Source organism: Sycon ciliatum, chromosome 9, assembly GCF_964019385.1.
Source record: "Sycon ciliatum chromosome 9, ocSycCili1.1, whole genome shotgun sequence".
NCBI classification, from domain to species: Eukaryota; Metazoa; Porifera; class Calcarea; order Leucosolenida; family Sycettidae; genus Sycon; species Sycon ciliatum.
In genome coordinates, this window is record NC_088651.1 from 30040683 (window position 1) to 30056327 (window position 15645).

Below are 15645 nucleotides of genomic sequence, written 5' to 3' on the forward strand. Positions count from 1 at the left end.
TAGTGATCCTTAATATGTGACGATGTTCCACTGATGATAGTCACACGAAAACGTTCTGTAATTGTTTCATTTTAATTGTTTATATACATGGGTATGAGTGCACAATTGATATTTTTCACTGCTAATAATTATAATCTCTGCAAAAATTTCCCGTGGACTCGATCGACGAGTCGATCAACGATCTAGATCTACGTAATCTATCGTGCGTAGCGGCAAACAACTAAATTTGGCAGAGACAATACCAAATAGGCAACTACTCGTACTCTATCTACCATGATCTACGGACACAGTGTAGACTCTAACACCCAGCTAGCAGTTATCCTAACAACAGACAGCAGTCAGTATGCAATCATGCACAAAACACGGACACAGAAAATCTTCTGAAAATGTTTTGGCCAGACAGGTTGGCGCCAATGCGTGACCTATGGACTGTAAACAATGCATGCAACAAGAAAACGACGAGAAGAAAAAAACACAATACAGAAAGGAAAATATCGACGAAGAGAGTGGATGAGGATATGGTAGTTCACTTGCGTGGGCCTTTGTGGTTCTTCATAGAAGGCGATCTCCGAAGGCGTACAAACTCCGCCAGCAATGTAGACGTGGACGTTTTCCGCTGCCACCGGTGTTAGCTCCTGGCTAATGAAGTCCCCTCACACCAAAACACAAGGGATTTATAGTATTGCATTATGGAAGTACAAAAGTGTAGACAAGAAGGAGAACAGGAAGATGACAACTCAAGACTAGCCTACAACAGAACTGGAGACCCACAGGAGCATGCGCTCTTCTATGTGAGTGGCTCTCATTGCCAAGGGGAGCGAGCGGGAAATACAAATAGTGAGTATGTACAGGTTGTAGCATAAATACACCTATTACAGCGGTATGTGCCCACCGCGCTCAATCCGGCCGACCTGGTCTCTCGAGGAACGTCAGTGCAAGAGTTGGCGGGAAGCAGTTTATGGTGGAATGGTCCTGGCTTCTTGTTTGCCGCTGAAGGTGAATGGCCAGTTCAGCCGGAACTGAAGCCCCGTCCGTCAACTCTGGAGTTGAAGAAAGTCAACCAACCAAAGGACGAGTCCATCGAGCTGACTGCGGCGACCGGCGACCAATGCCACAGCAAGCTGAATCGTCTAGAGCCAAGCCGCTACTCCGACTGGGTACGATTGTGCTGTATTCATGCTTGGTGTGTGCGATTCGCTACGAATTGCTCGGTACCACCCGCAAAGCGAGAGTTTGACGAATTATCGCCACAGGCAATCCAGGACTCTGTTGAGTTCTACATCAAGCGAGCGCAGCAACAGTCGCTACCAGAGTACGCTGCAGTTAAGGCAGGCAAGCCGATCCCTGCAACCAGCAAGCTGGTCTCGCTCAAGCCAATGATTGACGACGCTGGCCTTCTACGCGTCGGAGGTCGACTACAGCATGCTGACTTCTTGACTGCAGAAGAACGCAATCCCGTCCTCCTACCACGAGGAGATCATGTGACACATCTGATTGTCAAGGCATGTCACAAACGAGGATATCACGCGTTCAGTGTCAGCCACACGCTAGGCGAACTCTCATCGCGCTACTGGATCGTCGCTGGCCGCGAAGAGGTGCGAGCTTGGGAAGCCAAGTGTGCGAGGTGCGCGCGGAACTGTACGAAGCCGGCAATGCAGGTGATGGCGCCACAACCTTAGTGCGGTACGCACATTCGGCCGAGTCTCTGTAGACCACGCCGGACCGTTTATGAAGAAGCAGGGTCGCGGCAAGACACAACACAAGCGGTATCTGTGCTTGTTCACCTGCTTGCAGACGAGAGCAGTACATCTCGAGCTGTCATGCATACGCGTTGACAACGGACTTGTTCCTGCAGGTGTACGTACGCTTCACCAATCGACGGGGAGTACCGATCGACGTCATCTCCGACAATGGCACGAATTTCGTCGGCGCCACCAATGAGCTTGCTCAGCTAGTCAAGCAGCTTGATGCAGAGGCGATTCAGCGGCAGACAGCGGATCCGCAGACTAGCTGGCGTTTCAACCCTCCAGCAGCACCACATTTCAGCGGAGTGCATGAGGCGTTAGTAAAATCGGCAAAGCGTGCTATCTCGGCGATTCTGAAGAACGCGGAGGTCACAGACGAGGAGCTATTGTCTGCTATCCTCGGTGCAGAGGCGCTCATGAACTCACGGCCCCTGTCCTACTTGTCGGAAGATGGTCGTGACCCGACTCCACTAATGCCCAACCATTTCCTGTTTGGCCGGGTCGGTACTCGGTTTGCACCTGCAGGAGTGGACGAGAGCGAGTTCAACCCTCAGCAACGCTGGCGTGTAGAGCAAGAACTCGTGCTCCACTTTTGCCGGAGATGGATGCAGGAAGTCGTGCCAGAGCTGAACCGGCGACTCAAGTGGAGGACGGCCGAGACTGACCTCAAGGTCGACGACATCGTTCTAGTGACATCCCAAGACAACCCACGGGGCACTTGGCCAATGGGTCGTGTCACCGAAGTGCAACCTGGTCCAGACGGACACGTGCGAGTTGTGAAGGTCAAGGTGGGCAACAAGACCTACACCCGCATCGTGCTTCTTTGCAAGCTGAAGAATAGTAAACGTGTTTTGCATGAAGCTAATTTGTATATACATGTAGTATGTTCCCATTCCATTTTTGCTTTGGTGTAGCCCTGAGGTTGATTGCTTATTTATTTCTACCCTTCCTCTCTCCGTACTTCTGTCCCCCCCCCCCTCCCTCTCTCTCTCTCATTCCTTCTGTCGTCCACATGTATCAAAGGAGGCGAAATCGCCTGTTTGTGGTGCGACGTTAAATAAACTTCTACAACAACAACAACAACAACAAGCTGTTCTGTGAGTAGCTCCTTGTTTGCCTATTTCAGAACAATAGTCAATTTTCGTATTTTTTTGGTCAACGTGAATTTCGGCACAGTGAGAAGGGAGAGAAATGTTTAGAAGATTATCTCTTTGTCGTTGTTACTATAATCGAGTGGCACATTTGAACTACAATTCTACGAGTACTAGTTTGAAATTGCGTTATGAATTTGAGCAATTGTTACGTTTTACAGCAGGTACGAACAATTAATATTGACATACTCAACGGTTTTCGTTTCGGAGTCCCGCACTGTGACTCAGCTAATTTCTATTTCGTTTGCCTTGTATTGTCTGACTAGGGGCGCTGTCACCCCGTCGGGTGCAAGCACAGAAGCACTTCACTGAACGACAGTGTTCATTTTCGTTTTCCTCTTCTGCTTCTGTTGCAAAGTTTGAATGTGTGCTTTTTTCGTACTCTGCTCACGATCGAACCATGCGCGGATCGATCTCCATAATTTTATCTTCCGTTGCCATGACTAGCATGATTACAATTTTTACCTTTCAGGGGTGGATGCAAGTTTGCGAGCTCCTGACCTTTACTCCCTTTTCCGGTTTCCTGGGGCACTAGGCCCATGGAACACCAGTAAATAATTATAATGGCCGGGAAACTCGACCCCAATACGGACATCGCCGTGCTTACTGATGACGAGCTCAAGGAGTTCATCCAGCGACTGGGACTGGAGTTCCCCAGAAAGGCGAACAGGCCAATGCTGATTGCCCTACTGAGAGGATCCAAGGACTCGGCTCCCGTAAGTCATGCTAACCCTGATGTAGCTAGCCTTTGCGCCGCACTCTCCGAACTCACTGGGGTAGTAAGGGAACCGAAATCAGAGCTAAAGACGATGAAAGATGTGAATGTACAGCTGAGAGATTCCGACAGGGAAAATCAGGCGTTGAAGGACGACGTGCAAAAGCTCCGACGTGAACTGCATGCTGAACAAGTTCACCAATCCCGTTTGACCCACGTCCACGCTGACCCTGGGGATACAACTCATCTCAGAACTACTACAAGTAGTACTCTCCCCATGCACTTTAGTACGAGTACCGACGCTACCCCAGACCTGTCACATGCACCGGTACAAACACAAGGCCCAGCTGCACAGCACATTGTAGAAAATTCGTACGCAGACTCCCCAAGGCAGCCACCAAGGCCGCATGCACCTGGCCATGACAAACGTACGCAAAAGCCAAACCACCATGGGGAGGAGACATCGCGGTACACAGCACCGAAAACCCCCAAGAGTGCACCTGGACTAGTAGGACGACCCAGCGTGACGGTGTACTGCATTGGAAATGTTGACCCGGACTGCGATGTAGATTCAAAAGTTGAAAACTGCAACCCACAAGGTGTATCAGTAGTACAAAGCGTCGTGTACACCTCCGTGCACTTTAGAACAGCCTCTGCTCGTATTACAGTCTTGGTCACGGACGCCAAGAAGGTCGCGGAAGAATCGTTCTGGCCTGACAAAGTTGGCCGTACTGTAAGAGAGTGGCGATTTGGTACAGAAGCCTGGGCTCCCAAACCCGTTAAAGCATAATGGCTCAAACCACCGACCCACTCCCGTTGAACCCGGATGCTCAACACACCAATCGGATCAGCATGAAGCTTAATCCACACGCCGCCCCGTTTCACCCACACACCGAACCAGCACAGTAGTACACTTGACATTGGCCACATCAAAATAGTATAATTATTACGCAGTCTACGCCACAAACTGTGTGAAGTTGAAAGTATAATGATAGAACAGCAGCTGGATATACTAGCCGTATCCGAGACCTGGCTAGATAACAGTGTCTCTGACCTGGAAGTGCATATCCGTAGTCAGCTGAAAGTATTCGAGGCTGTTCTTATTCGTTTGCTTAAGCCTGATTTTTGTAAGCAGAAGAAACGTGTAGTTGCATTAAGATTGTTTTCGTAGGTGCACAGCCAATCATGCCATTGATTATTTGTCTCACTACACAGTTCTAGCGGTACAATAATTAGTTTCTCACCCGCCGTTGCACTTGGCTCTCACTTCACTTCTATTGTCTCACCCTCCCTATTTGTTCTCATCACACATTATTGAATGAAGTTGATTGTTCCAACTAGGAACACACGCTTCTTGCCAAACTTGACACTTGACTGACTCACGACTGCCATCCGGAGCACACGAGGAACACGTCGCACCTTCCACTCGGCAAACCTGCAAGAAAGCACCACTCCCTGCTCAATACACGGTGTTTCGGGGAATTCACCCCTCATCAGTTGAGCTTGAGTAGGCTGAGGAAGATTGTGCCTGAAAAGCACCACTTATATACTGCTCTCCAGGCCAAACCATCACCAGGGATACAAACTTACAGAGACGCTTTGTTTCCAGCGCAACAAACACCTCGTGAAGCTCCAGGTAGCAGCGTGAGTCAGAGTCGCTCATGGAGTTGTGATAAACAGACGTTGAGAGCCAGGATAGCTATTCGCAACGCTGTCACCTCCAACAACTAGTCGCACGTCCGCGTCAGCGTCTCTGTAAGTTTGTATCCATGGTGATGGGTTGGCCTGGAGAGCAGTATATAAGTGGTGCTTTTCAGGCACAATCTTCCTCAGCCTACTCAAGCTCAACTGATGAGGGGTGAATTCCCCGAAACACCGTGTATTGAGCAGGGAGTGGTGCTTTCTTGCAGGTTTGCCGAGTGGAAGGTGCGACGTGCTCCTCGTGTGCTCCGGATGGCAGTCGTGAGTCAGTCAAGTGTCAAGTTCGGCAAGAAGCGTGTGTTCCTAGTTGGAACAATCATCTTCCTGACTATTACCGCCGAAGTCGAAACTTCTAAGTTCATATTGTTGTCCCTCACGCGGACGTGCGAATAGTTGTTGGAGGTGACAGCGTTGCGAATAGTTATCCTGGCTCTCAACGTCTGTTTATCACAACTCCATGAGCGACTCTGACTCACGCTGCTACCTGGAGCTTCACGAGGTGTTTGTTGCGCTGGAAACAAAGCGTCTCTGTGAGTTTGTATCCCTGCTGATGGTTTGGCCTGGAGAGCAGTATATAAGTGGTGCTTTTCAGGCACAATCTTCCTCAGCCTACTCAAGCTCAACTGATGAGGGGTGAATTCCCCGAAACACCGTGTATGGAGCAGGGAGCGGTGCTTTCTTGCAGGTTTGCCGAGTGGAAGGCGCGACGTGCTCCTCGTGTGCTCCGGATGGCAGTCGTGAGTCAGTCAAGTGTCAAGTTCGGCAAGAAGCGTGTGTTCCTAGTTGGAACAATCAACTTCATGACTATTACCGCCGAAGTCGCAACTTCTAAGTTCACATTATTGAATGTATTTTTAATCATTGTTCAGCATGGTTACTCTTCAGTCACAACTTTCCACTGATGAATGTGACAAGAAAATTAATTTTTGGTGAACTTAAATGCCTTCGTTGTAGTTTGGCGATGACAGCAGAATTTGTTCTCTTTATTGCTATTATAAAATTGTTGTCTCCACGTCGATTATTTAAAATAAAATAAATAAAAAATAATATAAGAGGAACGTTTTAATAAATTATTTCACTCAACTCGTGGTCCATGACGAATTGGCAGGCAAAGTGCGAGAGAGGGGTGATAGCCAACCATGGCAAGAAAAGAAAAGAATAAGGAAAAATTGAACTCGGATGGTGAGCCTATTAAATAATGGTGAAAAAGGAGAAGGAAAAAATGTTACGAATTTTGACTAACTGTCCATCAACGTGACCAGATCTTATAAGGTCAGCGATTGCGACAAAATTGCACAAAACTGACAAGGAGTACTGGGACATTCGGAGACCTGACACCTAGCTCCAACACTTCTCCAAGTATTTCGACTCCGCCATATCGCTGATGCATCATGCATGGTATACGCTATATGCGCTGTGTGCGATTTACTGTATACGCTGTTATTTGCATGCTTTACATAATTATCTGGTGGTCTTAGACTGAGTTATTATGTTCGATCAATCGAAATGTACCGTTAAGAAAAAGCAGTTGTCCTCGTGCTGTGTGGTCATTCGTTCCTGACACTTACGAGAATCAGAGGCTTCATAACAAAGCATTTCACACACAGCGTCTACAACTGTTTCCTTCAATCAGTGCAGCAGATAATAATACTCCTTATATAATCGAGGTTTGTTCATCACGTATGTATAGGATATTGACCAAGACGAGGTCTATATGGGAAATATAGGCCGAGTAAAAGACCGAGGTCCGCCGAGGTCTTTTATGAGGCCTATATTTCCTATATAGACCGAAGTCGAGGTCAATATCCTATTTATCGCGATTCCTTTGCCATAACCCCAACATTTGAACCGTTAGGAGCTATTTTAACCTTTTTAGTATAGCATTTGTACTATAGTGTACATAGGATGTTGCCTATTTTGGGTACAAGACTGTAAGAACAACAAGGTTCAGCATCTGCAGCACAGTAACTGGGTGGTATATGGGTGGTATAAGGGATTGCCTGAGATCATACTGTTGTGGGTTCGAATCCTGCTTGTTCTCTTCCTTTGTCTTCTTTCTTTCAAATGTTCTTTTTTAAGTGGAGAGAAAATTTCTAAGTCCCTCCAAAGTCGAAAGATTACAATGCCTAAGTGGTCGATACAAGCGGTCGATTCAAGCGGTCGATACAAGCGGTCGATATTACGGCGATATGGGTAATAACGGACCAGTCAAGGACCACGAGAATTAGTGGAGGTCAATATAGAATAGTGATCATGAGCAGTACTCTATATACACACGGTTATAATTACTTTTCTCTGCGTTCAGTGGTGCAGTTGATAATACTTACAGTTCTCGGAGGTTTGGTAGACCAGAGAACACACCATCACTTAAAGTCTGGATCTGATTATCATACAATAATCTACAAACAACAAAGCACAAAGACAATGTTGTTCTTGCTTAGTTGCGGGTAGTGCACAAAACACCGAGTCTAGGATATTGTAGTTATAATCTAAAAGACCGAATCATGACCTTGTTTTCAGAAATAACCTAGGCTCCTAACCACAACATGATTCATATACAATTGGGTTAGGTTGCACAGTTTACATACACCAATGTTAATAATTATAGTCTCCATCATTTTTCCTCTATTGTCAAGAAAGAGGTTTGTTGCAAAGCTAAGAAAACGCAATTTCTAACGGTGCATTGTTTGACACTGCAGACACACAGTTCACATACACCACTGTTTATATAGTCTCCGTCATTTTTCTCCTATTGTGAAACAAGAGGTTTGTTGAAAACTAAGAAAACACAATTTCTAACGATGCATTGTTTGACAATGCAGACAAATAACTGGCCGCCGAAGCGTGAACAAATATACTGGCTTGAATTGTTACAAATTGCGTGAGAACTGGATATGACAGTATACCTAAACTGGGACTACCCACGAAATTCATAGTCTTCGTCGGATCATGGCAATAGAAAAGTTACAAAAATCCTCGGTCTTCTTTATGGTTCGTTTATTTAATGTTTTGTTATGTTTACAATCCCCCCCCTTTTTGGTTATATTGGTGAAGAAATGGAGCAGAAATAAAGGAAGTGCGTGCCATAAGGTTTGAAGGTTCTGGAAATGTCAATGCTTTTCGAACAGAATCTGTGATTGTTTTAGAGAACTATCCGCAATGGGCGAATGCCTTGTGGCTTCAATTAGTAATTTAAAGGCCATATCATCTTCGTTCTGCGCTTCCTAAAACTTTAGAACATTTGAAACTCTGAAAGCAGCTATTATTGTCAACAGTGATCTCTACAGCATCTACCGGAAATACCCATCCCCTACAAATTTCAACAAAATACAAACACCAACATACCTATGTAAAATGCATTTCCAGATCCTGCCATCGCTGCTACATCCGCAACCTCCGTGCCACGGTATCTCCCACAAACCCTCGCCTCCCATCCCTCCCTGTGCTCATTCGTCAACTGCGAAATCCTACCAGCGCCCGGGTCATACCTTCGAAGATGGTGGGCCCCAATGGTCGAACAAGCACCTCTCCGGCATCCATTGGTAACTTATTGAACCGCCACTTCGTCAGTGCTGGCTTACAGGTTGACCCCGATGCTCCTATTCCCCCTATTTCCTCCCTACCTCCACCAGCAACTACATTGCACTCCCTGATCATCACCTCATCGACTGTTCACAAGTATAATGCAAGACTGCCTCTGAAAAAATCCCCCGGAGCTGATAGGATCACCAATGAGATCCTCAGGAAACTGAGCTCCTCAATTGCCCGCCCACTCTCCATACTTTCTAACCTTTCCCTTTCCTCCGGCACGTTCCCGTCACGATGGAAGTCAGCTACTGTCATTCCAGTGCACAAAAATAAAGGCGACAAGAACAACCCATCTAATTACCCACCAATCTCCCTCCTGTCCTGTGTCTCCAAACTGCTAAAGAGAATAGTGTACGACCGCTTGTATGGCCATATCTCCCCTCTTCTTCACTCCGCACGATCTGGCTTCCGGCGTAAGGACAACACATCCCTGCGATCGTCCCGCATAATCCAAGACCTCTGCTCCCTAAAAGACCAGCGGCAGGTCTCCTGCATCTGTTTCTTCGACCTCTCCAATGCCTTCGACACCGTGTGGCACAAGGGCCTGATCGCCAAACTTTGTGCCCATGGTGTCTCCGGCTCCCTACTCGCCTGGATAACTAGCTACCTCTTGGACCAAAATCAGTGCTTCACAGTGAATGGAACCTTATCTGACCACGAGTCTGTGACATCCGGAGTGCCCCAGGGCTCCATTTTAGGTCCCCTGCTCTTCCTCACATACGTTAAGGACCTCCCCTGTGCAATTCCCAATATTTCTTTGTTTGCTGATGATACCACTGTCCTTGCTTCCGCCCCATCTCACGCCACCCTGTACCCCAAAGTTCAGACCTGTATCAAGGATATTGGTCACTGGGTGAGCACTTGGAACCTTAAGCCAAATGTGACCAAAACCGAGCTCCTCCTTTTTCTCCCTCCCACAGATCTAGTGTCCATCTTCCACTTTCCGGATGATCCCGGTCACCCTATCTCTGTAGCGCCCCACCATAAACACCTTGGCATTGTCATAGATTCTGCCCTCTCCTTGTCTCTCCATGCTGATCATGTGTCGTCCAAAGTATGCCGATCTGTCGGCATAATGTCCCATTTGCCCCAAAATTGCCGGATTAATTTTTATAAATCATACATTCTTCCCCTCTTCACGTATGGCTTCCCTGCCTGGTCCACTATTAGCAATACCCACATAAGTAAATTAGAAGTTCTCCATCGCCGTATACTGCGCATCATAGTTCGTACTGATCTTTATATCTCAAATATAGACTTGCATGCTGCTGCATCCACTACCACTCTGCAACACTACCTTGATGCTTCCAAGTGCACCCTGGCACATTTAAATTTTCTTGACCAGCACCCTGTTCATTTACAGTCCCTTAATTGGTTTAAGTCAGGTGGCACCACCCGAAGCTGCGTTCGTCTTCCCCTAGCTAGGTCTGCCCTATTCGTAAATTCCCCTTTCTTTTCCTCCTACTCCACGTGGCTCCAACTGCCTCCCAGTGTTAGACAAGCTCCGGATTCCAGGTATGGCATTTTCTTTCCTGTCTTCCTTCAGTCTTCCTATTCTCTTCAGTCTTCATTTATGCGAGTGTGTGAATCCAGTTTAGTTTGGTAGGCGTCTGATCATGGTGAGCCACGGTTTACCTAACTAACCTTGTGAGAGAAGTGTGTGAGATCCCCTTTTACACTCCAGGTGTGTACCGGAGTAAGTTCCCACGATGCATTGCATTTTTTTTGAAATTTTGAATTTCCTGGCAGTTTGAGCCCGCGATGTGCAGAAATTTGGCTGTCTTTCACGTCCTGTTTGGAGGCCCGTTCTTTCCCTTTTGACTCCGAGAGATCGTGTGAACCTGGTGTGCTTTTACTTCTATGTTATGATTTGTTATCAGTTCATTTCTTCTGTCTACTCTAAACGTTATCATTTCCGATATAATTTGCCATCTTCCGGTTGACGCTGTGTTCATCACTCTTCGCTAATTTTTGAAAATCACGAGGGCGTGATTATCTGTAGGAAGGGAGGATGTAGTATCCCTGCCCGGCTAATACGGAAGTAATACGGAACTTGACCTTATGTATATTTAGTGTATCTCCGTATATGAGCGTACGGGGTCTGCTGCATAAAAGCTGCTGCGCATTTCTGTTTTAATGAGATAAGATAGCAACGACAAAGCTAACTCGAAGAAGAAGTAGTCAACCTCTAGGTGTGCACCAGAGAGAAAGTTATTTATTTTGCCGCTTCTTCTTTTACTAATAATGATATCCCATATGTGTACCTGAGAGAAGTAGAATAAAACTAACTCTTGTTTATTGCACCGCGCCTACCACTCGGCTACCTGTTACACTGGCACGCGAGCGAAGTGTGCTAGTACTTTTGTAAGCGCGATTTGAAGCATGCAAACGTAATATTTGTACTTTTTCCGCGTGCTCTCATCAAACTTCAAGTTATTGGGCTTTGTGTTTTGATTCTCCTTGCTTTTGCCATGGCGTTTGTAATGGCTGCCTTTCCTTTCTTTGCATAGTATAGCCGTTCGATTTACTTATTTCTAGCACTGGGCTGCAAATAATGCCACTGCTGCATATTGTTCGAAGCTGGTGTTCCAAGGAGAGAGTTGCACGTCACGTTCAGTCTTTCGTGAGAAATAACACGACACAATAAGTCGAGCCTTTTGTGGAGTCTGAGATTGGTGAGTCTTGAAGAACCAGAGCACGACTCTGGGCAGCATGAGGCAGAAGGATGCAAGGGGGAAGTCGTGCTTATGCCTGAGGATGTCCTGGTGAGACGAATGTCTGTGTCACACATTTTTCATTTGTTGATTTCCGCCTGGCATGGTCACCTCAACGTTCGTGATAGATGCTCACCCACGACTCACCGTCGTGGTGTCCTCGTCAGCCACGTAAACTATTCCTTCTTGGACATCGACGATTGATTTCTCTGGGTGTGTTCGGATCGTGGAGTTGAGATTACTAGAGGAAAGATTGTATCGTGTCATTGTCTTCATGTGTTCGTTATCCATCTATGTTTTTGTTGCCCGATCTGTCTTGAGTTGGAACCATTGCTGTATATCGACAGTACTGCACGATTGACTGTGTGAGGATGCCACCTTTGAAGATACAGTCTGGTTGTACACATTGGCTGTGCAAATTTTACATTAGTATATATTTATTGCGTGTATATACCATAAAATGCACAAAACACAACCCAATAGGCTGTCGAAGTGCCTACGTCACGCTGCCTGAAAACTCGTAGTTACACGTAGTTACAAGCCCAAGTGGTGACAAACAAAAGTCGCGTCACCTGCGCTTGTCGTGTTTCCAACGATCACGGCATCACTTTGACTGGGGCACGTTGGTGCAGATAGCGACTTCAAATTTTGTTTTACTTCAAGACGTTTCTCCTTCGCTCTCAAGCCATCGTGCAGTGTTTTCCTGCTGAGTGTTCACCAGCACCTGAGAGATAGGAGTTCTGGCTTTTGCTTGCCGCTGGACAAAGAAACGAGCTCAGCCCAGAGTTGGTTGATCTCAGAACTAAGAAATCAGCGATCTCTGCAATAGAAATTACAGAGACACGCATCATTGCTTCTTGGTCGGCGACTACATGTAAAGCCGAACGACAGTACAGGCACAGCAGTGGTCAAGCAAAAAATCAGCTACAACTTCTTCTTCTCTACAAAGCAAAACTACAAACTCGGCGACCAGTCGCAGTTTATTTGAAATAAATAGTCTCGCTCGCGCGCTCCTCAGTCAAAATGATGCTTTAGCTGTGTTTTACTGCATGCTGCTGCCTCTAGATACACGACAGGTGCAGGTGACGCGACTTTTGTTTGTCACCACTTGGCCAAGTAACTACGCGTTGTCAAGAAGCTGTGACGTCAGACTTCGACGGCCTATTGTCACGGTGATTTTTATTTTTCACTCCGTTATCACTGCGGTAAATCCTAGTTTATAGTATTGGACAAAGAATCTTAATCTGTCAACTATGTGTTCCCAGACCTATTCGCTGAATACATGTTTCATTCTTGAACCATGGTGCAGAATACATACGTATTTGTACTACAGTCAACTTCGCTAATAACGACTGTGGATATAATGACAATTCGCGAATAACGACAGAATTTTCATGCCCAGCGCAAAGTCTCATCCCACTGTAATACATATAATGAGATTTCGGGTATAACGATACTTCACGAATAAGGACAAATTTGTGATGCCCCGTCGAGTGTCGTTATAAGCGAAGTTGACTGTATATTTCTGCAATTGCGAATTGCACCAAATTGTTGTAATATCCTAAGTAAAGTAACATAATACAATTATCAATGGTGAGTATGCGTCATAGTTCCAGCCTGCATAGATTAGACTCAAAAATCTGACGAAGATACACTTCAATAGGAAACAACAGCTTTTTCTTATTAAAAATTGCAAAATTTCATGTATCGATGCCTCTCCAAAAAAAAACTCATGTGACGCCAAACATATCGGTGACCCCCACCCAATGTTGTGGACAATCAACATAAGCACTACCCAAGGGACAAATTCCCAAGTTTATATATATAAACTTTCCATGTTTTTTTTAATTTTTGGAGTTTGGTGGTCTGGGCCTCCTTAATTTGCCACCTTGAAACGGCTACAAGAATGGCGAACGGACCTCATCTTTACCTTCAATTTAGGAAAATTTAGGATGAGTCTTGGTTTGAAATTTTGACAAAGTCTGGCTCCCGGCACCAGCGATCACCGGCGCGAACAGTTCACAAACCACTTTTGGTCAAAATTGTACGGGATCGGCGCCGAGGCAGATCGCAAGAGTTGGGCACTGTCCAACTTTGTCGGCGGTCCCATCACAATATTTTACCGTATGATTTTGTTACGACTGCACTGGTTCACATAATCGCAATGCGCCAGGATAAGTTGCCAGAGGCACACTCCCGTTGACTCCCGGCGCGTACCGGCGATATGTGAACCAACCCTTTGAGCTTTGTCATCCAATGATTCTTCACCAAGGAGTAAATGCGATGCTTTTGCTTGAAAGCCCAGGTCTTCAAACGACGTTGATCCCCAATTTGTAATGAACTGAAAACATTGGGTCGATTTCTGTATTGCTGGTGGTGAGAGTGTTAAATTGAAATGCGACTTGCTACAATGGCTTCTTCTTGTCCTGAGCTTTTTAATAAACAATGGATCATGAATATCCATTACATACGGAGTTTTGAGCAGATCATCCCATCACATTGCAAATGCCAACAATTCTGTGTAACGGATGTGGAAAATGTGAATGGCATGTTCCAAGATGGGTAACTTACAGAGTCATTGTTGTATTCGGTATTCCACCAGGCACCATTGTTAATCTGCGATTGTAGCAATTTACAGTGTAACTAGGTGCACCACTACACGAACATGTCGCTGGACAACTCATCACTGTAGTACCGGTGAGTGCATAGTAGCAGATGACCAATGACAGTACAGTGTGGATTGACATCTGTTAGAAACAGAACACGAAGATGTTGGCCGCAGCCATTGTCACATTATGCTCTCATATTATTGGGTTCTTGCAGATAAATACAAACAAACAACAAACATGTTTAGCACCGCTCGATTAGTCACATAATCTTTACCCACATCTGGAAACCAATGAGGCCAATAATGCTGACTACGAGGGCATTAGTCCTAAGTTAATTCAGCGTAAGGCCACCCTTTCTTTTTTCGTTGTTAACGTCCGCGCCCGCGTACCTTTTTGCCTCCGACCGAAAAAAAACCAAGAAAGTAGTAGTACCAATAATATGCAAAGTTGTAAATACATGATTGTGTAGTTTCACAGTGTGCCAATCATGACCTTAAACTTATAATCTTGCCTCCCGGGCATGCTTTTGTCTTGTGTTCTTTTTCTTTTTTTGTTGGCTTTTAAATATCGTACGGTGTGTGTCTTAGTAAAAATCCAGATGTAATGAATTCATGACATGCTAACTCCATGCTATGTACCTGTTTTGTTGGATTCATCAGGCATGTGCTCCAATGTACCATCAAAGAGTGTTGTTCTATGCCTGCAAGTACCGTTAGACCCAGAAATATTGTATATATCACATGCTTTACTGGTCAAAATGTTTGATTGGGGTTTCCAGTTTTTGGAATGGGCTTTTGGTATTTTTTCGCCCTCCCGCGTAACTTTTTGCGAAAAAAAGGACGTTAAACAATGAATTAACAAAGGGTGGCCTAATGCATCACACAAAGAGCGAGGTCACATTCCCTTCCACTGATCTACCAACACTAAAACATCCACGTCCGAGCCCTCTCTTTGAATGAAATCGCCAGAGACCACAACACGCTGACAACAGCACCAAGGGACGAGAAATACAAGTCATGAACTGATCCTCGGCACCAAATCAACAATTACGTCAACAGTCGCGCAAGATATCATGCTCTCTGAAGCCCTTTATGTACGGAAAATGTACGCCGACTGAATTTGATATTGACTCACCTCAAATTCCATAATTCTCCGGGCTATGACTTTGGTCTCCTTTTGACGATTTTTTCAATCTTGGGCTTCCTGGAAAGCTCGTTGCAAGAGGAGCCTACCCTTGCCATCACGAATGTCAAAACCCTGGCGCTATATCCCAGTGTCTTAGTTGCCACGCCAATAATCCAACAGAAGTCGTCTTGCCATTTCGCTCTCAGCCTTGCTCGTAACAACTAATTATTACTTCAAAAGGTTCACAAACTGCCACTAGTCTGTATGCCATTTTGAACGTGTTTCACCGTCACTACA

General features: G+C 45.8%; 1 protein-coding gene across 1 annotated transcript in view; it reads right to left on the reverse strand.

Moving 5' to 3' along the window:
• Window positions 1-15540, reverse strand: part of LOC135824436 (leucine-rich repeat-containing protein 15-like) — an 83735-nt gene extending 68195 nt beyond the window's left edge. The window contains exons 1-3 of the mRNA XM_065337175.1: window positions 15358-15540; window positions 14186-14361; window positions 7640-7711 (exon numbers count right to left, since the gene is read on the reverse strand). Coding sequence (XP_065193247.1) covers window positions 7640-7711; window positions 14186-14361; window positions 15358-15369 — 260 coding nt within the window. The 5' untranslated portion in view covers window positions 15370-15540. The remainder of the gene's footprint in view (window positions 1-7639; window positions 7712-14185; window positions 14362-15357) is intronic.
• Between the last annotated feature and the right edge of the window lie 105 nt (window positions 15541-15645).